Source organism: Rutilus rutilus, assembly GCF_951802725.1.
Source record: "Rutilus rutilus genome assembly, chromosome: 16".
NCBI lineage: Eukaryota > Metazoa > Chordata > Actinopteri > Cypriniformes > Leuciscidae > Rutilus > Rutilus rutilus.
Window position 1 is genome coordinate 26,324,597 of NC_140224.1, and position 24,104 is coordinate 26,348,700.

A 24,104-nucleotide genomic window follows, 5' to 3' on the forward strand; every position below is an offset into this window, starting at 1 on the left:
GCTGTGAACCGCTCCTGGCGCGCGCCTGGCAAATCCGCCGTTATAATAGGAATCCGCTTTAGAACAAGAGCGCCTGCTCTTAAAGGGAATGTGAGATGTCGCTCTGATTGGTTTATTTCACGTTACGCCCAAACCACACCTATGAATAATGAAGCTACTTCAGACCAACCCCTTTTAGATTTGCACCAGGCGCAAGAGTCATTTATCCCGCCGGGAAAATAGCAACAGCGCCAAGACCCGCCCACAAAGTTACTTGCGCTGTGCGCTTTGACACTTGCGTTTCAGATCGTTAAAATAGGGCCCATGGTGTCATTTGCATGGCACGGCTGGTGATGTCAACATGGCAGCACCTGCTCCTTGTAGAAAAAAAAGTTTTTTGTGACTTTTGTGTCATAAGTATTTATCTCATGTGAGTCAGATTTTAATCTCAGTTGGTTTGAGAAATATCATAAAGTGTTGTTAATTTATTTATATAGGCTAAAATTTTTTAATTAGCCAAAAATTACCATGAGTACATCTTTAACACCTTCGAGTACACCTTTAACAATTTTTACTGAAAACCTCTCTCTCACACATGTTTTACAAACTGTATATTTTATTCCCCTAACCCTACCCCTAAACCTACCCATCACAGAAAACGTAATGCATTTTTTACATTTTCAAAAAACATCACTTAGTATGATTTATAAGCTGTTTTCCGCATGTGGACCAAAAAATTTCCCCACAAGGATAATTTGTCCTCTTTGTGGGGACATTGGCCACACACACATATATATGGGCCATTCTACAGAACTGGTGCAAACTGATGTCCCACAAACAAAAAACACATTTAAAAATAATTTAAGTATTCAAATTTTAGATTTTTACAAATATGCTTATAATATCTATTGGATCCCACAATAATATTTTAAATATCAGTAAGCTTAATATATAAAATCATCATTTATTGGGTACTTTCAATTGGGAGGGGGCTGTTCCAAACCCTAACCCCTAAATTTCAACTTGTGAAAATGATATTGAAATTTTTGTTTGTTTTGTTTTTTCCATTGTTGTTTTTTCTTTCTTTTTTTTTTAAAGTGAAGTAAAAACAACAACAGTTATTTTATATTTTATTTTTAAATCATGAAACTATGTAAAAAAATGTGTCCTGCATTTTCATGTCAATACCGAAACAGTGTGTGTTTTAGTCCATTGGCTGAGACTGATTTTAACCACACCCCTCAGGAAATATTCCTGTGTCCCTCTCTCTCATAGTCTCTCTTTCATTCTAGATAGAGACCATCATGTTGAGGGAAATGTTTTCAAAAGTTTGAAAATCTGTGTGTAACTAAAGGAACGTCACTACCAAACACCTTTTTTTCTGCAATTAAGCAAACTTGGGTGTTATTCCATAAAATTTAGTTTGTTTGTGTGTACAACTGTTCAGAACTGTGCTAGGTAACCTTGTGCTGGTTATCATCTTTGAGCAAGGCTCAAAAGTATCTAAAATTTGTCACTACCGAAACAGTCACTACCAAAATGTGGTGAAGTTTCGGTTGTGACATCATGTTTTTTTGAGTGTTACTCGATAAAATTTTGTTTTTATGTGTGTACAACTGTTCAGAACTGTGCTAGTTAATCATGTGCTGATTAGCATCTTTGAGTTAGGCTCAAAAGTATCTAAAATTGTCACTACCGAAACATGTCATCGTTGTTTTAGTAGTGACAAAAGGGAACACATAATAATTTATTTGGGGGAAATAAACAAAATTTTAGTACTGTTATGCAAATCATTAGTATCTTAGTATGATTTAGTAATGTTTTAGTATACGAGTTAAAATTCTGTAATGTGATGAGGTTGCTACCAAAACATTACTGTCACTATAGAGAATACGTGCCATCATGACCGAAACATGCATGTTTTGTCTAAAATAGTCATATTGAATTATCAGCTAAGATGTTATTGTAGTGTTTGGTTCAATGTATATTCAAACTGATGAATCCTTAACTTTGAAATCAGTATGATTAAACTTAATGCTTTTTACAAAGAAAGATTGGATTCAAAATACAACAAATATGATAAATTACATGTAAAATATTGTTAAAATTGTCAGTTATTGATTTACCTGTGAAAACTTTTTTTTTTAAATAGCAAAAAATATATATTTACAAGGTAGATGTAAACAAAATATGAATAGTCCAATATAAGCCTTCTTATTAAATTATTTATTATTGTGTTTTGGTAGTGACAAATTTGGGGAGAGGAAAAATATATTCCAAAACTTTCTGAAAATACAATATGATAATTAACTGCACAGTTACAAGAAATGTGTACCTTGGATATTATACAATTTGCATGTATACAAAATTTGTGAAAAAATACTTTTTTTTAAGACGTTTCCAACTCTGACTTTGAACCAGTTCTGTAGATAGGCTTGGCTACGCAGACAAACACAAATAGAAATCTTAAGGATGATTAAGAAACGCTTTTAAGAAATAACAGGGTGAAACCTCCCGATGTGATTCTCCAAAACGCGCTACATGCGAAGGGTAAAACCTGGTAGGTTGTCTCTTTAAATCAGCGCTGCAGCGCTGATGTGCCCGCGAGCTCAGATGGTTACAACCATTTCCTCCTCTGCAGTGGGTAACTGTAATCGCGCGCGCTCAACAGCGCCGCTCACGCGACCGACGACATTGCATTGTTTCCACACGAATTCTCTCTCTCCTTCAGATTGGTATCCCACGCTAAAGTGAAAACTTATCAGACGCCTTTTGGGGGGTGGGAAGAATAAATTTTACCTAGGCTACTAGGCTAGAATTCATCCCACGATATTTCTGAGAGAAACTTTTATTTTTCTCCCCCTCATTATTATTAGGCTACTTTAATACTTCCATCATCTCACGTGTTTCCGTTAACGGTGGTGAGAGGAGAACTCTGACCACCGACTGACCACCACTTTTGAGGAGTAAAGTTGAGGTTGGGCCTGTTGCTAATGATGGGATCTTTTCAGATTTCAGCAGAACAGATCGCCTAACAAATCAGAATAAATCCAAAAGGTCTGTTTACGACTTCAAACGCCTTCTTCAAAATTGACAAATGAATACTAAATAATTGTCATGTGTTCATTTTATTATTATTATTATTATTTGTAAAATATAGGCTCCTTATTACAACAAAACACATCATGTGAACAAGTCACCACTGGTTTAATTTCCACGAGACTTAAGTTATAGCCAAACATTTCTTGGTTCATTTCGAGTCGGACATGAGGAAAGCATCACCTTGGGGTTCAGTAAGTAAGTCACAAATTTCAGTAACAGCTCTCCCAATGAGCAAAAGTGTATTGATTAAATATAAAGAACCGGCTCATAAGAGTGATTTTTTTCGAGAATCGGACTAGCTTGTGGTAGGCTATATTGTTGAATCACTAAAAGAACCGGCTCATAAGAGTCTTTGGTTAAACATTGTTCGCGCTGTATCATGTCTCCTGCTGATTCAGTGGTGGTGTTGCAGTGGATGGTAGTACGGGAAACACTCAGAGTATTTCACCACGGTGTTCCTTTTGCATCGGCGGAACAATGCAGATTCGAGAATCGTTACCGGAACCGAACGTCATGAAAATCATTTGGTTCTGCGATTTTTTTTGAAAAATGGAACCGGTTGATCGGTTCTCGGTTCACAACCCAAGATCTGATATTTGTCTTCCTTAGAGATGCATGGAGTAGCCTATATTACGCGCTCACGCTCGTCAAGCCTTTCAGATAACGGGACGTAAAGATGGGGTACGACACCAGTTGCTCTCTTTAAAATAGGTAAGGATATTTGCAGTAGGCTAAACGTTACGTTTTAGATAGTAGCCTTGGCAATCTCGTTCTGATACTGCAGGTGATATTCACAAAATAGGGTAGCTCATGAATTCACGCACCTACGGTCATTTAAAAAACATTTTTCTGATGAAAGTCTTGAGTGTGCCATTTTGGGAAGGTAAGGTAAGGGGTGTTGGCTATGTTTGCTCGTCATAAGGTTACGATTTTGGAGACACTAGAGAGTGTTCCGTTCCTAGGGCTTTGAAATAGCAGCAAGTCTATTTTAAAACCTTTATTACACTGCCTACGCTGTGAAGTGGTCGTCTTGCTCTTTTTCTCGGATGCTTGTGTTTTAACATTTGCACGAGTGATATTTACAAAGACTTACGTCACGGCGAATGCGCACGTGCCCAACGGAAATCGCCGCAAATGACTTAAGTTCAATAATTCTGAGCCGACTTTTAACAAGGAATGGTTAGTGTTGATGTTCGCTTTGTTTTTTTTGCTTATTTTATCGGATGTTCTGCAGCCTCTCCTGTCGGAGAATGACCCTCCCTCAGCGCCTGTCGGAATGCCGTTTCTCTCCGCGTGCACAAGGGCCACGCGCCAGATGGCCACATCATAACCGACTGTGATACTTGATACTATTGCATTAAAGCTGGACCTTAACTTTGCGGATCTGATGGTGAGTGATTCCAAGTACCTAATTTATATTTTTAGTTTAGTTTAAGGCTGTTCATGTTACGAGATAAAACTTTGCTGTCTCTTCATCTCTTATCCACACACAAAAAAACTTTAGATGATGACCTGCTGTTTCTCTTTTTAGCTAGGCTACTAATGGCAGTGAATTGAGAGGTTTTTTTTCTTCCACCAAACAAACGGGCGTTTGCGGTGGGCAGTAGCATTGATCTCCGATGTGATATACGAAATTAAAGCGATGCCTCACAATGGCATCGCATCATAGATTAACGTTGCGTTTTCTCTGGGGCAGAGAAAGAGGATCCATTTGTTACTAGTGCCAGACGCTTGCTCAATATCGCCGCACTGTTAAATTAACTTTATTCAATTACGTATAGTCGATGCACTGTCTTTGAATCTCTGAAAATGGTAGAGATTGTGTAGAAGGGATTTAGTCAGAGGGTAACCGCACTGGTGGCTCTGGAAGCTGGAGTGCGCGTGTGATGAATATCAATTGTCATTGTCAGCTAATCATCACAAGGGGCTGTGGCGTGTCTGTGGCATAGGTTATCCCTGAGGCAAAGGCGATTTTACTTTGTTTTCCGATTACAGTGTTTTTTTAATCTGTGCCAGCACCAAAGTATAGAGGCTACTCGCGGTTGTATGACGTGAATAGGTTTTAATTGTGTGCGTTATGACGTCTAAATTGGCTGTTTGACGTCGGCTGTCGCCGCTTCCTCTTTTCAGATACCTAGCCAATCAGGTCACTGGTATCAGCCGACGTTTTCTTTTTCACCGTACAGAAAGCACGACAGATCACAGCAGCACCACGGAGAGTGCCTTTAGCGCTTTATCGGTTTTAAGCACCAAGGACAGAGACCCGAACCAACTAGGCCTACAGTCAATGACAAGTGTTAAAAATGGCCTTGATCTAATAATTTAACAACCTCGATCTCAGCAAGGGCGTAGGTTTGCTTTGAAAATAGGGTCATATTGCAGGGAGGCAGGGTAAAAGATTAGATTATAATCTTTTTAAACAAACCACAGTTTAAAACAGCGAGTCACACAGGAACCTGATTAGAGTGTTGATGTTGAGAAATGCCACTGCGTGGGTGTACTTCATGTTAAAAATAATATTTATTCTATCATATCACAAGGCTCATTTGTATACTTTTCTCAAGCCTCACAATTTTATATATTACAGCTGACCTATTCTGTCAGTTTTTTTTTTTTTTTTTTAAATGAACCAGTCATTACATTACATTAAGCATTATCCTTCTGTCTGGTCAGTGGTGAACCTGATCTTAGGCAGTAGAGAGTGTGCATGTTTGGCACGCAGTATTGACCAACATATGTCATTATTATTATTATTATTACATTTTTTTGAAACAAAGTAGTTTGGGCCCAAATATCAGGGCATTTTCCTACTATCCCTATCTAAATGTATGTGTATAGATCTCAACATGCATTTTAAATGTAGTCAGCAGCAGGTTTCCCAGTGCTGCTTTTATTTATTCAATCTTATATGTAGTGTTCAGTGTGCTATGCAGTGCCTTATGAGTATGATATTTTATTGTAATTAATATCCCAGCTTCTACTGTTTTCTAGATATTAGGTGATCAGGATCACCCTGAATATATTTAAATATTAACAGGTATAAATAAATAAATGAACATTAAATATTGATTATTTCATTATTGTTCTTGTAGAGGCAGTGGTGAGACAGAACACAGGTTAAATAGGAAACCAATATCCTGGATGAGCGGTCAGTTGTGTGACAATACAATACAGCAATACAATGCTGTATTGTCCGTATCCAAAAATATCTGATAGCTGAATGCTGCGATTTGACCAATCAGAAACGAGTTTCTCAGAGAGCTGTGTAAAAATATGAAGTATGTTCTCCCGAGCACCACATTATCCATTAGACCTTGCAAAAGAGCTTTTTCAGATTACAGAGGACATGAAAGTGCAAGGGATGTGCAGAGCAGCTCTCTTAAACAGCACACTCGTGCATACTTTCCACAAGGATTACAGTGAAGATCATTGCTCCCTACCACCAACGTTGCAGATGAAAATTGAATTGCATACTAAAGTTAGTTTAATTATAGATCATATGGTAATTCATTTGAGTTGTTTATACGGTAGGGAAATCTTGAATATTAAACAGTATTTGTAGAAAGAATACAAAGACTTGGTTGTTATATAATGGGTGTTTTACTGCTTTTTGTTTTGTGCTGTGTGTGAGAGAGAGAGAAGGAGAGAGAGCGTGTGTGTGTGTGCGTGCATACAAGCCTATGGGCCTTGTGGATGCATCTGCATGTGACTTTTATATATTAAGCCATGTATGTTTGCAACATTTGTACTCATGTGTAAATATGAGTGTGCACAGTTGGTATATGTTTATGAATATATCTGTAAACGCCTGCAACAAGCCCAAACCGTCATATTCTGTTGGAAAGATGAGTCTGTGCACTGGAGCAGACTGATTGACCAAGTTTTGTCTCTAAGATAAGCATGCTCACTGAGGCACACAGAAGGAGAGGCCAAGAACACTCTTAATGCTCAATATGCATCAGAGACCTAAATATGGAGGAGTCACACCAATTTTTATAACATCATATTAGTATGAACAAGTTTTATGAGATTGAACAGTTTCAGCATGCTGTAAAGACGCTGTATTGATCAATCAATTTCAGTGCCTCATTAAATATCACTTTACTCATACATCTGTGAGAAAAGTGTCAATCACTTTGGCCCCTGAACGTACAATATACCCTAATCAATTTAACAGCTATATAGGCTGAAGCTATTTCGCTAATCATATTGAATCCATGCACAGTCTGTCTGAGTGAGAAAGCATGGTGTCTTAGTGACAGCAGCCGGTCCTTTCCCATTGTTTCACTGCCTCCATTTGCTTTAGAATTGGATCTGTCAGTTTTCATATGATCGCCCTCTCAAAACTCCCAACAATTTGTCTCTCAATGGCACATATTTTAAAACTGATTTTAGATGTCATGTTTTATCAGTCCTTGCATCCACATAGTATATTTAGTTTTCTTTTTCCAGGTCTGTGATATTGTGATTGCATTTACACTTCTGCCACCAAATGTGCTATCGACAGGTCTGGAATGTTACTGCTTGAAGAAAGAGGGTCAGTTCACAGAAAGTTAGCAGTTCTACTGAGCCCTCTTTTAAAGGGTCATAAAACCCCAAAACACATTTTTTGAGATGTTAACAGATATGTACAGGTTAAACGTCAATGAAAACAATAGCACTTATTATGTTTATTATTAAGAGAAAGATGGTTATTTTTTCGTTTTTCTGAGCCATTTCCGGTTTAAAACGCAAAGAGTAGTGATTGACTGCCGTGGCATCACTGCGCTGTATTACGCACGAGATCGCATTACAGCTGAGAATTCAAATGTGACAAGACCGGCTCGGCGCTGTTCGTTCACCTCTGCCTGTTCAGCATTTAATAAGTGTATGTTTCCTCAGTACAGTAGCTCAAAAGTGTTGTTTGCATTTTCTCCGTGATGAGGTCAGAACTGGAGTTTGACTACCAACATACAGAAAATATGTCTGTGACAATATTTAATTCGTAACAATAAGTTACCGAACCGGAGCAAGTGTGTTTCAAGTTTTTACGTTCATAATTCACATACTCTCCTGCTCTAAACATGAACCAGCACCATATATTCTTTATTACCCCAACTCTGTTGTTGTTGTTGTTGTTGTTGTTGTTGTTGTTGTTGTTGTTTTTTTCCTCCACTCATATTTTAATATTCTTTTTTCTGAATAATGTGTTGCATGTCTGTGTTTTATTGGTTGTACACTCCCTCTACACTCCCATTTTTCCATAGGAGGGGGGGGGGGGGGGGGGGGGGTATAGAGAAAGAGATAGAGTTAGTATAGAGAGATGTCAAATAAATATCCTAAAGGAGTGTTCTGTGAAATTCCTAGATTTTCCTGTAGTGAGGTGACCCTGATTAGATCTTTATTTAGAGACTGTAGCGTACTCCAACTCTGACTGTAGCGTACCCCAAAGCCTTGATAAACGTTTTATGGGCAAACTGTTTGAAATGACTTTCTCTCAAATGCTTTGGGGCACTAAAGGAGTTGATATTAATCAGCATTAACTTTCTGTGCAACAGTGGTTTGATGTCTTAGGGCATTAAAGGTACGGTATCTTTGCTGAAGAACTGAGGTCAAAGGATCAATAATGTGACGCTGAGTGATGCTTTATGGGAAACTGATTAATGGGCAGCAATTGTGCTGATCTCACCTTGGATTAAAGCAGACATGCACTCTGGGAGACAGGGACACAAGTGCAAAAAATACTATGAAGCTAAATCATATACAATGCAGGACATATTTTAGGGTTAATGTTTTTTGTTTTTTTTCCGATGATTTCAATATGCATGTTGCTCTTTTCATAGCTAATACCTTCATGGACCAAATTTATATGTCCTAGTTAAAGGCTGTCTTTTATTTTTGAAATGGGCAATCTTGTAGATAATAATAACATTCTGATTATTTCTTTTTACCTCAATATAACTTGCTGAAGATTGAAGGAAGTATTGAATGACATCTGCATGTTATTCTCTCGTTTAAAGATTGAGACTAAAGGAAAGTGGCTGTTTTAATGTGGAGCGTACACTCTTAAAAATAAACGTTCCAAAAGGGAGTTATCGCATCGATGCAATAGACCTAATTCAGAGCAGCGCCATGACAGGTATGAAAGTGACGCTGTGAGGGATAGTATTACCATGTTTGCTATGGCATCCACTGTAAAAAGCATTATAAAGCTCCTAGATCACCTATCATTTTCCACAGTCTGAAGTTTTTTGTCTACTGAAATTTCTTGGAAAGATATTTTTGCAGTGTTTCGTCAGCAGAACAATCCAACACACATAAAATAACAGTTCAACCCACAGAAGAGTTTAAAAATTCCCATTAAAAATCAAAGATGGTGTTGCTGTAAATGTCTATAAAATAAAATAAAATGTGGTTCCCCAAAGAGCCTTTCAGTGAACAGTTCTTAAAAAGAACCATTTTTATTCTTAGTGTGAAGAACATTTTAATAATCCAAAGAACCTTTTTCCACTTTAAAGAACCTTTAGTGCAATAGAAAGGTTCCATGGATGTTAAAGGTTCTTCGTGGAACCATTGATACCAATAAAGAACCTTTATTTTTAAGAGTGTTGTATTTTGTCTGTTGGAGTGTAAAGAAATGCATGTACATCTGTGGTGCTGCTTTCCAGAGGGGAAGGAGCCCTTCAGGCACACAACAAAGGAAATCTTCGGGCTGGGTGATAAAATAGACATGCTGAAAGAGATTGATGCGTATGGGGGTGTAGTCTTTGACTCAAAGGGACGAGACTCTCCTCTCCTATTGTTTTTCTTTCTTCTGGTCTCCCCTCCCACTCACCCCTTTTTGTTCTTCCTCTTATTTCACATTAAAATAGATCTAACTGTTTTACTGGTCAGCTTCTTAAATCCAACAACTTTTATTCATGTTGTGCATCTGTATCATAACACATACTTCATCACCAATCTGACTTTTTCAAGCACTACATGAAAGGTATGAAGAGTCAGTTAAAAGTCTGCAACCAAAGATGGACACGAACAATATGCGTTAATAAATATATAGAAACAAATTAGGGAAATGTGCATGTACAATATAAAGACTATTGCATTTTTATCATCTGACATGTTCTTTTAAAAGAGTCATCTCATATTCTGATTTTATTGACAGGATTTAAAGAGGGTGCTGTCCTTTCCTCCATATCCAGGGGATTATCTGCACCCAGTGGTGTATGCCTGCACTGCAGTGATGTTGCTCTGCCTGCTGATTTCTATCATGACATACATTGTACACCACAGGTATGTACTATAATTAAGCTGCACCAGTGACATAAATGATTAAATACAGCATAGATCTGAAAAAAAGAAAAAAAACTGTTAGTTCATTAGAGTTGAGCATGCACTGATATTGACATTCTGACTGATATTATATCATATACACGACAGTTCATAAGTATGGGGTCAGTAGGATTGTTTTTAATGGTTTTTGAAAGAAGTCTCTTATGCTCACCAAATACAAACTGTAAGTTACCTTACTGTGACCCTGAATCACAAAACAAGTAGCACGGGTATATTTGTGGCAATAGCCAACAATACAATATCGATTTTTCTTTTATGCCAAAAATCATTAGGCTATTAAGTAAAGATCATATTCCATGAAGATATTTTGTAAATTTCCTACCATAAATATATAAAACATTTATTTTTGTGAGTGAATGCAGCACAATCGCGAACATAAATGGACAACTTTAAAGGCGATTTTCTCAATGTTTCGATTTGTTGCACCCTCAGATTCAAGATTTTCAAATAGTTGCATCTCGGACAAATATTGTCCTATCCTAACAAACAATACATCAATGGAAAGCTTATTTATTCAGCTTTGAGATGATGTATACATCTCAATAAATAAATAAAAAGACCCATGTGACTGGTTTTGTGGTCCAGTGTCACAGGTGAAAACTGTAAAAGGTTTAATTGATTCTTCTTATTTTTGTTATCAGTAATATTCATTAGTGTGTTTTGTTACATGTTATGTTATTTAGTTAATGTTTATTGCATTATTTTAGTAAGAGTAGAGACAAGTGAGACAAGAAATAATATAAAAAGAAAATGAGTCAAAACTGAGAATTTGGTAGAAGAAACATAGACCATCTCTTTATTGTCTTGCTGTAATCTCTTCCAAGAGTCCATTCTAAAAATGTATTGCTCAAAGGTTGCTCTCTCTTTCTTTTTTTTATTACATTGGGGGTTTTCACTTTTAATGGACAGGACAGTAGGCAGGAAACAATGGGAGAGGCAAGAAGGTAACAGGAGCAGGAAAGTCCCTTTAGCTGGGACTTGAAATCATGCTGTCTGATGTGCAGTTGTGTCTTGATGTCGATGTGCTGCCCACAAGGCTGTGGCAGAGGTTTCTCTAAGCTCAGAATACTAAGGGCTGATTATTCTCTTATGTCTCATTTAGGTATCAGCTTTGTCTTCAGATGTCTTCAATTTTATTTTAGGAGAAACATGTAAAATATATATATATATATATTCAGTAATGTAAATACTGAAACTATAATTTAAATAGCATTATACAATTCGGAATATCAAGGGTTACTATTTTAAATTTAACTTCAATGACAATGCATGCATATTATGTTTGATTTGAATGGTGTGGATTAAGTTTGAGACTACCCAGAAGGAAAAAAAGATCAAAAATAAGATCTCTAACATCCCAAATGTTTCTCCTAGACAGAAATTAGGTTACATTAACATCAAATGGCGACTTTTGATTGAGTCTCCTTTACTGCTTCTCAAACTTTTTTAATCACTCTCACAATAGTCTCCATTAAAGTTTTAGAAGAGGTCTCAACATCACACACTGTGTTCAGATTTTTTCTCCTTAGCTAGAGACTCTGTAGCTAGAGATCTCTACAACTTTCCAAAGTGTGCACCAAGTCAAGTGCTTGAAAGACACTAAATTAAGTTAAACAAATCATAAATTCAGAGCCTTTATTAAGAGTAAAATGGTTTAGATTAGAATTAATCTTAATTGTTCGCATAAAATAGACCAGTACAGTTTATGTGCATAGGGCACATCATTTGTTCTTGGGAACTTTGGTGCTTTTATCAGAACTGATTTTCAGAAGTCGTTCTACAGGAACAGTCCCCCTGGAGCTTTCTTTGCTGAAAGGTACATTGAATCCCTTATGACTCAATCCTTAACTAATATGATTAATAATACATATGGTAGAAATGCTCATATTGAGTTCATATTGAGATCTCTTCTAAACTTTAGAGACAAATGTGAGGGCTTCCAAGTCTCTAGCTAAGGAGGAAAATCTGAGCTCAGTGTGTGATGTTGTAGAGATCTCTTCTGAACTTAGGAGGAGATGAATGTGAGAGCTTTAGAGTCTCTAGCTAAGGAGAAAAATCTGAGCTCAGTGTGTGATGTTGTTAAGATCTCTTCTAAACTTTAGAGGAGACAAAAATGAGATCTCCAGAGTCTGTAGTTTAGTAGAAACACCTTAGCATAGTGTGTGATGTTTTCGAGATCTCGTCTGAAACTTAGGAGGAGATAAAAATGAGACCACCGAAGTCTTTAATTTAGGGGGAAATCTGAGCACAGTGTCTAATTTTATTGAGGTATCTTCTACCTTTTTAAAGGAGACACATTGTAGAGTCTCTAGCTAAGAAGGCAAATATTAGCACAGTGTGTGATGTTGTTGAGCTCTCTTCTGAAACTTTAGAAGAGACAAATGTAAGACCACCGGAGTCTCTAGCTAATGAGAAAAATCTGAGCATAGTGTGTGATATTGTAGAGATGTCTTCTAAGACTTTAAAGGAGACTATTGTGATAGTGTGAGAAGCAGGAGACTCAAGCAAAAGTCTCAATTTAATGTTAAAGTAACCTCATTTCTGTCTAGGAGAAACATTTGAGATGTTAAAGAGATCTCTTTTTTTTTTTTTTTTTTTTACTGGGTTGGTATAATGGATACATTAACAAGGATAATTTGGAGCTGAAATTAGTTTGAAATGAATCCACATTTAAATGAACGCTGACCAATAAATATCAACAGAACTACTGGTACGGATAAATAAAGATGACTAATATTAGCCAAATACCAATACATTAATAATATACTTTTTGGTCTAGTGTCTTTCTGCAGCTAGAATTCAGTGATGTTTACTAGTGAAATGTTATATTTTACATGGTGCCTTTTTCTATTGTCTTTCCTCCACTGAAAACATACAACAGCTATTTGGAGCACCAGTACTAACACTGGAAGGTCACAGTAGGGATTGTTTTTGGGACAGACTGCCACGATATTGCTGTGATCCTGAGTCAGACTGCCAATATTTATAGTATCATCACCCCTGACTGTCACAGTTATTTCCAGTGAGTAATGCTTGCTCTGTGGAGAGGGGGCCACTTCTAACCTTAGAGGATCGGTGCCAAATTTAGTGAGCCACTCTACTTTGAGACACTTTGCAGACGGGGTCAAAAAGATTCTTTAGTCATAGCATTGTGCTTCAAAGGCAGTTACTTGTCCCCTTCAGTGGTAAGCTGTTGATGTATTACTCATGGCGCAACTGTCTCTTCATCTGACATGAGTGTGTGGTGTCTCTGCAGCATAATCCGAATCAGCAGGAAAGGATGGCACATGCTCCTCAACTTCCTCTTCCACACTGCCGTGACGTTTGGGGTGTTTGCAGGGGGCATCAACCAGATCAAGTACCCTGTGATCTGTCAAGTGGTAAGTCTCCCAGTTCTCTACGCTGTTTCTTTGGCCTGAGCGAACCACATTATTCATGCCGTGTCTGTGGCTCTCAGCTCAGAGTCACTGTAGCATATGGCCTCTTTGACTCCTGAATTAGCATGGTCGCCATTTACTAAGGCACAGAGGGCTTTGTTTGGCAGGGCTGCTCAGTGGTGAGAGGCTAATGCACTGGGGCTCTAGGATTGCCATAGCCTTTCAAAGTGTAGCACTTATTCCTTCATCAGAGACATTTTCCAGCCTGGATCAGTGAGTTAGATTAATTTGATTATGTTTATAGCTGCATGCTTATTAAACATATTTTACTTAATGACAGCAGCTGATTCACTGTCAGTAAAGCTCTAGGTTTAAAAGCATCAGATTTATGACTGGACGCATAATGAACATGCATTAGACACGCGGCCTGTACACAGTACATCTACAGCAGGGCAGTGATGACTGTCAAATTCTTCCTCTTTCATATTAATCAATAATTAAAAGAAACATGTAATTTGTAAAATATTTCAAATGAAACCATGACAGTATCAGGGTTGTGAATTGAATTTGAATAGAAATGTATTGAATTGCAGGGAAGTGTTTTGCTGCTTACCCGCTATTTCAAGCTGTATGATTAAAAAGACAACTGTTTAAGAGTTTGGAAGAAGTGTTCTTCTTATTGAGTACACTTTTCTGGTGTCTGGAAGCATTCATGCTAGATCATCCCATTCACATTGCTTAGGAATCATTTGCATAATCGAAATATTTAGTTTAATATTAAATAGTTAATGTATTTATGTGACTAACATTTATTTAAATTTTCCTAGATGTAAACAAAAAAGTGATGTATATTTTTTTATACATTTACACAATTTATTGAAAAAACACGACTGATACTCAGCACATAATAATTTACATCCAGTACCCCATATAAACGTCATGTTTATCATATATGAACGGATGGGTAGGAAGATTTCTTTTATGCAGTAAGTGCATTGGACCAAAGAGGACAACAGCATGACCTCACTGTCTGAGGAGGATTACCTCAAACTCCCCCTCAGTGCATCCTTCCTCACACACCAAGGCGGCTACACACACACTTCTGCTTCAGTTTTCTGTGCCAGTCTGCCCTCTATGAGTGAGCTTTCAATGTTTAATATTTCATCTTGTTCGTTGACAGGTTGGCATTATCTTGCACTACTCCTCCCTCTCTAGCATGCTATGGTTGCTCTTCACTGCCAGAAATATTTGCAAGGAGGTGTCCAAGGCTCCGCCCATACCTCAGGACAGGGACCCTCCCACACAAGCACGCCCTAAAGCCACCATTTTAAGGTACACAGCATGAATGTCCATGAATTCACTAAATATTGGGAATTCTAATTCAGAACTGGGGTTATTTAAAAAAAAAAAATCAGGAGTACTTAGGATTTCTCAGGATCTCTCATGTTTTCCAAGGGTGCATTTAAAAAGAAACAAACATTAAAAACAGTAATATTGTGATACATTATTACACTTTAAAATAACTGTTTTCTATTGTAATATATTTTAAGATGTAATGTATTCCTGTGATGGCGAACAAACTCAAAAGACTAATTCCTGTGACTCAAAAGAACAGCATTTATTTGAACTAATAAAAAATATTTTGCAACATTAAAAATGTATTTACTGTCACTTTTGATTGTATTCCTTTCTGCATAAAAGTATTCATTTCTTTTAAAAAATCTTACCGACCTCAATATTTTGAACAGTAGTGTATATATTTTTTTCTTTTAAGAATTGAATGCAATTTTTCTGTGATTTGATAATGTTCAGTCAAAATAAAAATAAAAATGACTTCATAATTAATAATGATCTTAAACCTAGATGAGTCAATTTTGTGAACAAAACTTTGATGTTGGCTCGAGGAAGCCTGAATAGAAAGTTAGTAGTATAGTTCTAAAAGATTGAAGTTTTAATGTTTTACAGATTTAGAATCTATTAGATAGATAGATAGATAGATAGATAGATAGATAGACAGATAGATAGATAGATAGATAGATAGATAGATAGATAGATAGATAGATAGATAGATACTTAAAGGAACACACCGACTTTTTGGGACTTTAGCTTATTCACCGTATCCCCAGAGTTAGATAAGTCCATACATACCTTTTTCATCTCCGTGCATGCCGTAACTCTGTCTGACGCGCCCACCGCTAGCCTAGCTTAGCACAAAGACTGGAGGTAAACAGCTCCAGCTAGCATACTGCTCCCAATAAGTGACAAAATAACGCCAACATTTTCCTATTTACATGTTGTGGTTTGTATAGTCACAGCGTGTACGAATAACAAGGTCACATGAGACACAGCCATCTTCTAACCGTATACATACTGGGAACTATATTCTCAGAAGGCGAAGCACTGCTACTTCTGCGGAGTGATTTATTTCAACTCTGAGCGAACTCTCTGCTCCTCACCCCGGGGCTTCTTGGTGTTGCAAGCAAATCACTCCGCCCAAGTAGCAGTGCTTCGCCCTCTGAGAATATAGTTCCCAGTATGTATACAGAAGATGTCTTTTTGTCTCATGTGACCTTGTTATTTGTACATGCTGTGACTATACAAATCACAACACGTAAATAGGAAAATGTTGGCGTTATTTTGCCACTTATTGGGAGCAGTCGGGCCATTATTTTTATTTTTTTACAGATCGGGCTTTGGTCGGACTTGGGCTCATTTAGCTTTTCTCCTTTCATCGTGCCCATAATATATACGTGCAGAGCGCAGGCTACTGTATGAAATATATTGATAATATTATAAATATGCAACGCAATATGTGATTACGCGAGTAATGCGACGCGCGTGCAGTGCATTAGGTGACAGTTGACCATGCAGAGCATCAGGGAGAAGTTGGAGTGTGGGGAATTACTAAAAGTTCCCAATACTTCAGGAAAAGCTGCATTTCGAAAGAGTTTTGATTTGATTACCACAACAAACAATGAGCCTGAAGCCTTCAACAGTGGATGCTATTCTTTTTCTTCACAACACTCGCGAATAAACAGCCTACTCAGTTCAACAGATTTTTTTATTTTTTTATTATATTTTTATTATTATTTAACGTTAGCCAGTTGGCTAAGAGTTCTTTGAAACGTTGTTCTTCAGTAAAGTTACTTGACATCAAAGAAAGGTAGGCCGTAAATCTTTATTTACACATCAAAGAGTGCGCGTCAGAGAGAGCTTAAAGTGATGTTGATGTAGGTCTCGTTCGGGCTGAAAAATTGCAGATGTTTTCGGGCTGGGGTCGGATTAGGGCTTGAACACCACGGGCCAGGTCTCAGTTAGGGCTGGATTTTTTGCCCCGTGCAGGGCTCTAAGCAGTATGCTAGCTGGAGCCGTTTACCTCCAGTCTTTGTGCTAAGCTAGGCTAGCGTGGGTGCGTCAGACAGAGTTACAGCACGCACGGAGATAAAAAGGGTATGTATGGACTTATCTAACTCTGGGGGATACGGTGAATAAGCTAAAGTCCCAAAAAGTTGCCGTGTTCCTTTAATTAGATACTTTACAACTGCCATGCCTAGACAGGTATCATTTTGATCAGATAATGAAAATCTGTTTTTCTGTCTTTTTTTAACCTCATTTTCTCCTCTTTGACCTCTTTGTAAGGTTTTATCTGGTCAGTGGTGGGGTACCCCTAATCATAGTGGGAGTTACGGCTGCTGTTAGCTTGGATAACTATGGTAGCAGAGATGACGCCCCTTAGTAAGTATCTTATTTACTGGCAGTGCCTAATTAGCTGTCAATTGTAATATGTTTACTCCATTTTTACCAAGCCAGTAAGAAATCACTAAATGTCACTGATTCCGGGAGATGTGTCTTAATTAATGCTATAAATTAGCATGAGGTCTGTTATTAGATGTAGAGTGGTACCAACACTGTCAGTTGAATGATTGTCTCTATCTGTGCTGCAGCTGTTGGATGGCCTGGAAGCCCAGTCTGGGCGGCTTCTATGGACCCACTGCCTTCTTGGTCCTGGTAATGTGCATTTACTTTCTGATCACATTCGTGCAGCTAAAGCGGCACCCGGAGCGCAAGTACGAGCTCAAGGCCATGACCGAAGAACAGCAGCGTCTAGCCGTGGCTGAAATCGGACACTGCCACGCCGTCAGTGGAGAGCCAGGTGAGCACGGTGAGCACACAGGCTGCACAGCCATCACAGCATCTATGTTGGCCAACGAGCACTCTTTCAAAGCTCAGCTGAGGGCCACTGCCTTTACGCTCTTCCTCTTCCTGGCCACCTGGGCTTTTGGCGCGCTGGCTGTATCACAGGGTCATTTTCTAGACATGATCTTCAGCTGCCTGTACGGAGCATTTTCAGTCACATTGGGGCTTTTTCTGCTGATTCAGCACTGTGCCAAACGTGACGACGTGTGGCACCGGTGGTGGGCCTGTTGCCCCAACAAACCAAAGGTGGAGGTCAATGGGGAAGCGGCAGGGAACGCCGTCCCCGCCACCCAAAGTCACAGCCATACCCCGTCCCACGGGCAGAATCAAATCCACTGCCAGGTCGACTCGTCCTGCCTGGGTAAACCTCTACTCTCCCCTCACCTCCACTCCCCATCGCCACACTGTAAGTTGGGTACTCTGCCTTCCACCCAGAACCATATGAGCACCTGCTGTGCCACGCTTCACAGTCCCTCTTCGATCGGGAATGCGACCCTTTCACAGTCCCTCACTGATGAACTTCCCCGGCCAACCCTTCCCCTGCAAAGCTGCCTAAAGGACAGGTCTAAGACTCGATCCTTCAACCGACCTCGGCCCTGCCTCAGGGACTATTCTTACCACATGACCTCCACCAGCATGGATAGCAGCGTGCACAGCTCCCATTTGGACAGCCCTCTAACCTGCCACACGTCACACTTGGATACTCAACTCTCTTGTCACAGCCCCCATCCGGACAACCAGCTACACTGCCCCAGTCCTAGTCCTCACCTCGAGAGTCTGGCTTCACACGGCCTTCACGATAGCCTCTCCTGCCATAGCGGGCACTTGGACAGTCAGCTCTCCTGCCACAGACACATGTGCTGTGCCAAAGCAGACCCGTTTTCGAGCATATGCTGCCCTAAAGCTGAACCGTTTGTCAGCTCTTGCCAGGCGGAGGATCCTGACATGGGACCACTGATGTACAGTTGCGCAAAAATGGCAGATAAACAGGACGACGCCATGCTGCACTTGGATATAACACCTCCGCGGGCATCTCTGTCATGCTCCCAGGCCACGCTTGGCAGGAAAGGCACCCTCAGCCGGCGAGGGACGCTGAGCCGGAACAGTAGTCAGCAGGAGGACTACCTACTTGCCTCGGATTCCACGGGTAACATTAGGACTGGACCTTGGAAAAACGAGACAACCGTGTAGGCTTGTGAATTACGTGCTAACCTGTTTCTCTCGCCTGAGCTAAACTACTGTGTAGTCCCAGGGCTGTTACCCAAAGGCCCTCTCTTCTCTGAGCTAAGCTACTGTGTAGTCCCTCTGCTGTGACTTCCCTCTCTCACCCGCCCCATATACCTTCTCTTCCCCTTTAAAGAGGTTTGAACCTCTGCTTACCTCTTCTCAGACTTCATTTCATGTCTCATCCCAGCTCCATTTGGTTTGTTCTCTTGACATTTTGATATGGCAGCAAAGATCACATGCCATACATTTTAATTTGGATGGTCTTTTATAATCAAACTGATTTTTGTACATGTGTTTTTGGGTATGGTAACATAACGTGCAATTATGTTGTTGTGGATGTGTGTGTGTGTGTGTGTTTAGTAGGTAAGAAAGAAGTGAATGCATGTGTATATGTCTATTTGCATGTGACAACATGCTTGTGTGTGTATATACCAGATAGCAAGATGAGTCCTCTCTTTTAGAGCCAAAATCTCCCACATTTCCGTTTTGCATTTTAGTAAAAAAACAAAAACAAAAAAAAACCTCTAAATGATCGCCAAGTGTGACAACACCAGCATTTAATTCGATTTTCACTTTGAAAGAAAACTGTGAATTATCACTGCGGAAATTAAGATGAATCAATAAACATATGTGAGTTATATGTGCCAAATAGTACAATAATGAAAATGCAACTTTTTAAAACTGAGATCTAGCCCAAAGTACCAAGTAGTCTGTGATATGTTGGTAATGGTGTGTGGTTGTCAAAACGAAGCTGTCATTTTTTTCTTTCTTTTTTTCTTCTACAGACATAAAACAGCAAACAAATAGTCTCCCTGTGTTTCCATGGTGACAAATCATGAAGGGAGGTGCCCAGTCAGAATGCATTTTGAACTGCACATGTGATGTATGCACATACAGTATTTAGTTACTGGCAATGAGGTGCAGATCAGTTCAAGTCAATGGCCTTACAGAACCCATCAGTTTTGCGTTGATCAAAAGTCTTATCTTGCACTAAAGCATGTTCACTGTAATCTAGGAAGCAATCATTTACATGTCTAATGGGCTACACACATTCATGTGTTTGACAGTAAAGCATCTAAGCTTACTGGAAACACTCATGGTATTTATTCTGAGGCAAAAAAATGGAGGGCTTCTTCACTTTCTACATTAGAAGAAAGGAGACTTATTAACAGTTTATATCACTGTGCCAACTCACCTTGCTCATAAAAATGGTCTGATTTTAACAGTTTACCCACTGATCGTTTGACAACTGAGCTTCCAAAAAAATTCTGTATCTGCATCAACTCATATTGTAAGTAATAATTGGTAAATCATTTAGTAAGTTCATTGAAACATTAGACTTTGACATTGAAACTGAATTTTGATTCAAGAAATGAATCAATTTTACATAATGCCACTAAAAAGTAAATCACTAAAGAGTGTCACTATGTAAATTAGATTTTTTTATTTTTATAAATTCAGTTGATATTAGTTTTGGCCTTGGTTTAATTGAACTTGTGATTTGGTTATTGAATGTTACAGTATTTATTCTTGATTTATTTATTTTTTCATTTGAATCAACACACCTGATAAAATATAAGTGGGTGCAGATGCAACTTTGTCTTTTCATTAAACTTAATATGTGATTTTGTGAGCATATTCAATTTTTTCTTGATTTAAATTAAGACAAACACATGATCACAGAAATCTGCAAATAGCTACTTGATTCTTTGCACATTTAAGGAGTAATATATATATACATATATATTCAATACCATGTGATCGTATTTGTCTCATTTGGTTTTTAATACTATCTGCCATTATTTAATCATAATAAAATGTATTATATTTAATGCAAACCGAAGCATCATGTGGAACATCTGGAAAATTCTTTATGTTGTGTTTCTTTGTGAGCTCAGGGATCATGTTGCATTTTTCACAAGTACAACCACACAAGATATAAATTTGCATGGAATTAATATTGGCTATTGGCCCCCAGAGTGTCACCAAATCATAATAATAAAAAAACTATTTTTTAAAAAGAAATGCCCCTCACCCAACCCATGCTTTCTGCAGGTGTGTAACACATGGATACTATTAAGCCCTCCCTTGAATCCCAGGAGGAAATAAAATTTGTCTAGCTGCCTGATTTGCCAGGTGTTGTGCTTTATCTTCACCTACATAACCCACCTGTCATTGATAGCATATGAAAGAACTACAGGTTTTTTTTTTGTTTTTTTTTTGGTGAGTACATGTGATTTGTGCTCTGACCTGACCCAAAGCCAGTTGTTTTGTTTTTTACATTTGCCACAATTTCCAATAAATGTATTTTATCACCTGATGCTGTGGTCCTGTTCTCTCTCTCTTTCTAGAGGCTTCAAAGTACTGTGCGAAAATGCAATGCATAATGCTCAAAGTTGCCTGAGTGCTCCCCTAACTAGATCTATTTCTCATTCCGCCCATTCGCAGTGTTGTGTGAAGGCCAGTGCGCTTTGTCAAAATCATCCCTGAACTCAGCAGGAAGAAAAGGCATCGCCTTCGCCTTGAGTCGGGCGTGTGCTTATCATGGCTGCGTCTCAGCTCTTGCTGACAGCCTTCAGAGCTGCAGGGCCTGGACCATTGTTTATTCATCAGTCCTCCCCGTTCTGCAGCTGATCCCTGCTCACACATTCTGTTGTCAAGGACTCTGACATCGGCTCGGAACTGTAGGAACCGAGAGATGATGAACAACTGCCAGCCTCTAAAGGAGTTTTTAGCCTCCAGCTCAACAGCTGTGAGAGGTTACCACTGGTACATGCTTGGGAACTTTTCAATGTTTTATACTGAACATTTGCCCACACTTAGTTGCCCACAAGGCTTCTTGAGGTTACTGACTAATAGACTTCTTGACACACAGACCAAAAAAAAAAAAATCCTTTGTTTAATTGAAGAGGCCAGAATCCAAATCAAGAAGAAAAGCAGAAGAATGCAAGGGTGAATAGGTCATTTGTTGAAGTGGAAGACAATCAGCAAAATGCATTCAAGCCAAACTAGTTCACACGGCTAAATGAGAATAAGCAATGTGGAGTTCACTGAGTAACCCATTGGGTTAAAATGTTCTGTGGAGACGAGCGCCTTCGCTTCTAATCGCGTCAGAACTGCAGGGGAGCTGCTCCTCACTTCCATCTGCTGGTGGACTTTAACACTGTCCAGCAGAGTGCACACTTGACAGGCTCAGGTCAGGGAGTTTATTTGGGCTTGTGTCATAGGACCAAATGCAGATTCATCAAGCTATCATCTCAGACAAATCATCCTAAGCCTGTGGCACTGTTAAATGACTAACAAAATGACTAACAAATTGTTCGTTATTAAAAAATGTTTTGATTTTGTGAACGATAGGGCGAAAAATGTGCACTGTGACAATAATTCATTCCCGATTAACAAAATCAAGTCCTGCCCTACTTTCTTTCTGTCTTTTTTTTTTTTTTTTGAGAAGCCATTTCACAATTTCCAACTTATGCTGACTTTAACACTTGCGTAGTGGTTATACGACAGTCCACAGCCCTCTGAATCAGATAGTATCTGAGTACCACTAAAAAAATGACAATTACTTCGCCCTTTGACATTACTTATTTAGAGTTTCATGGGACTGTGTGACCTATTTATTTTGTTCCTTATATAGATGCAGGCATGTGGTTAGTCTCTGATGTTCTGGTTTTGGTTTGAATGGTAATGGACAGAACACAGTTCTGACAAGCTATCAGAGAGAGAGAGAGAGAGAGTGGGAGGGGGCAGTGAAAATGATGTACTGAAGAGGAAGGAGGATAAATAGATCCATAGGCGGGGGATGGCAAAGGATAGGAATAGAACAGTGTGGTGAGCTGGAGAAGTGGACAGGTATCTTATAAATAGCCTACTTTGATTAAAATGCAAGGATGGCTCTTTTTCTTTCGTTTTGGAATTATTGATTATATAATGTCAAATGTAGGGTAAGATGGGGCAAGGTGCCCCCACCATCACTAGTATATATATATTTTTTCTGTTAACAATACATCTGAACATTTATTGAGTAGCTGGTTTATCATTCATCTTGACTTCAGCTGATCTGCAATATTTGTGATATTTTTTCCATCTCAATAGTTTTGAAGTTAAATGATCCAATGTTTTGTTACTGGATAACATCTTTTGAACTTATTTTGATTTGTATGGCATATGCACATATATATGGTATGGTGTAGTATATATATTATGTACACACACACACATTTAGTTAACAAATTATATACAAATTTAATAAGCTTTATGTTTTTGATTATTACATTTCAAACATTATTTATCATATTGTAGCATATTAATTAAAAACATTGAAAAATGACAAATTAGGTATTACTTCTGCAGTTACTAAATATATAGTTCATTTAAGTTTAAATACAGCAGAATTTGTCTTTATCTGCTTATTGAACTGTGAAACAAAATGGTGACTGCATAAGTTTAATCAGTGAAGTCTATTCTCTTTTTCCTTCCATTTCTAATCTTTGTGTGTTAATGCTTCATTTCTCATGGAATGGGCTGCCATCCTTCCTTCCCGCAGGCCACTCCATGGCCTGAACCACTTCAATGGCAGGAAGTCAGAGGCGGTCTGCAGACAGCTTTGGTACAAGCCTGACCTATTTAAATCCTGTCAAAGCAGGCGGACCTGTCTCTCACTTTCCTGCTCAGTGAGGGTCCACAGGTTTTCTGAAGCCCAGCACTGAATACCAGCACATACAATCAATCAGTCGATCCCAGATTAAACAGTCGGTCTTAGATCTGTGATCCTGTGATCTGCGCATGAGGCCATAAGTCTCCCCTGATACAACGGCCCATTTATGCATTTCAAATATCCTCATCGCGACATAGGATAATGACTCACGGCAAATCGTAGCCTGGGAGATT

At 38.7% G+C, this 24,104-nt stretch overlaps 1 protein-coding gene across 2 annotated transcripts; it reads left to right on the top strand.

Annotated features, from left to right (window-relative positions):
• The first annotated feature begins 3,462 nt into the window (after positions 1-3,462).
• Positions 3,463-19,709, top strand: adgra1a (adhesion G protein-coupled receptor A1a). Of its 2 annotated transcripts, XM_084435201.1 has the most exons (7): positions 3,463-3,792; positions 4,316-4,471; positions 10,223-10,350; positions 13,667-13,790; positions 14,968-15,119; positions 17,427-17,522; positions 17,732-19,709. In XM_084435201.1, exons 2-7 carry the CDS (start codon positions 4,469-4,471, stop codon positions 19,173-19,175), a joined length of 1,947 nt encoding a protein of 648 aa, XP_084291327.1. In that variant the 5' UTR covers positions 3,463-3,792; positions 4,316-4,468; the 3' UTR covers positions 19,176-19,709. The 2 variants fall into 2 exon arrangements, with proteins under 2 accessions (XP_084291327.1, XP_084291328.1); XM_084435202.1 differs by lacking the exon at positions 3,463-3,792 and having other exon boundaries at positions 3,999-4,471.
• The last annotated feature ends 4,395 nt before the right edge of the window (positions 19,710-24,104 follow it).

Coding starts and splice junctions, on each gene's coding strand:
- adgra1a (XM_084435201.1), top strand. Junction 10,351..13,666: donor ACATACATTGTACACCACAG/GTATGTACTATA, acceptor GTGTCTCTGCAG/CATAATCCGAATCAGCAGGA. Junction 13,791..14,967: donor ACCCTGTGATCTGTCAAGTG/GTAAGTCTCCCA, acceptor GTTCGTTGACAG/GTTGGCATTATCTTGCACTA.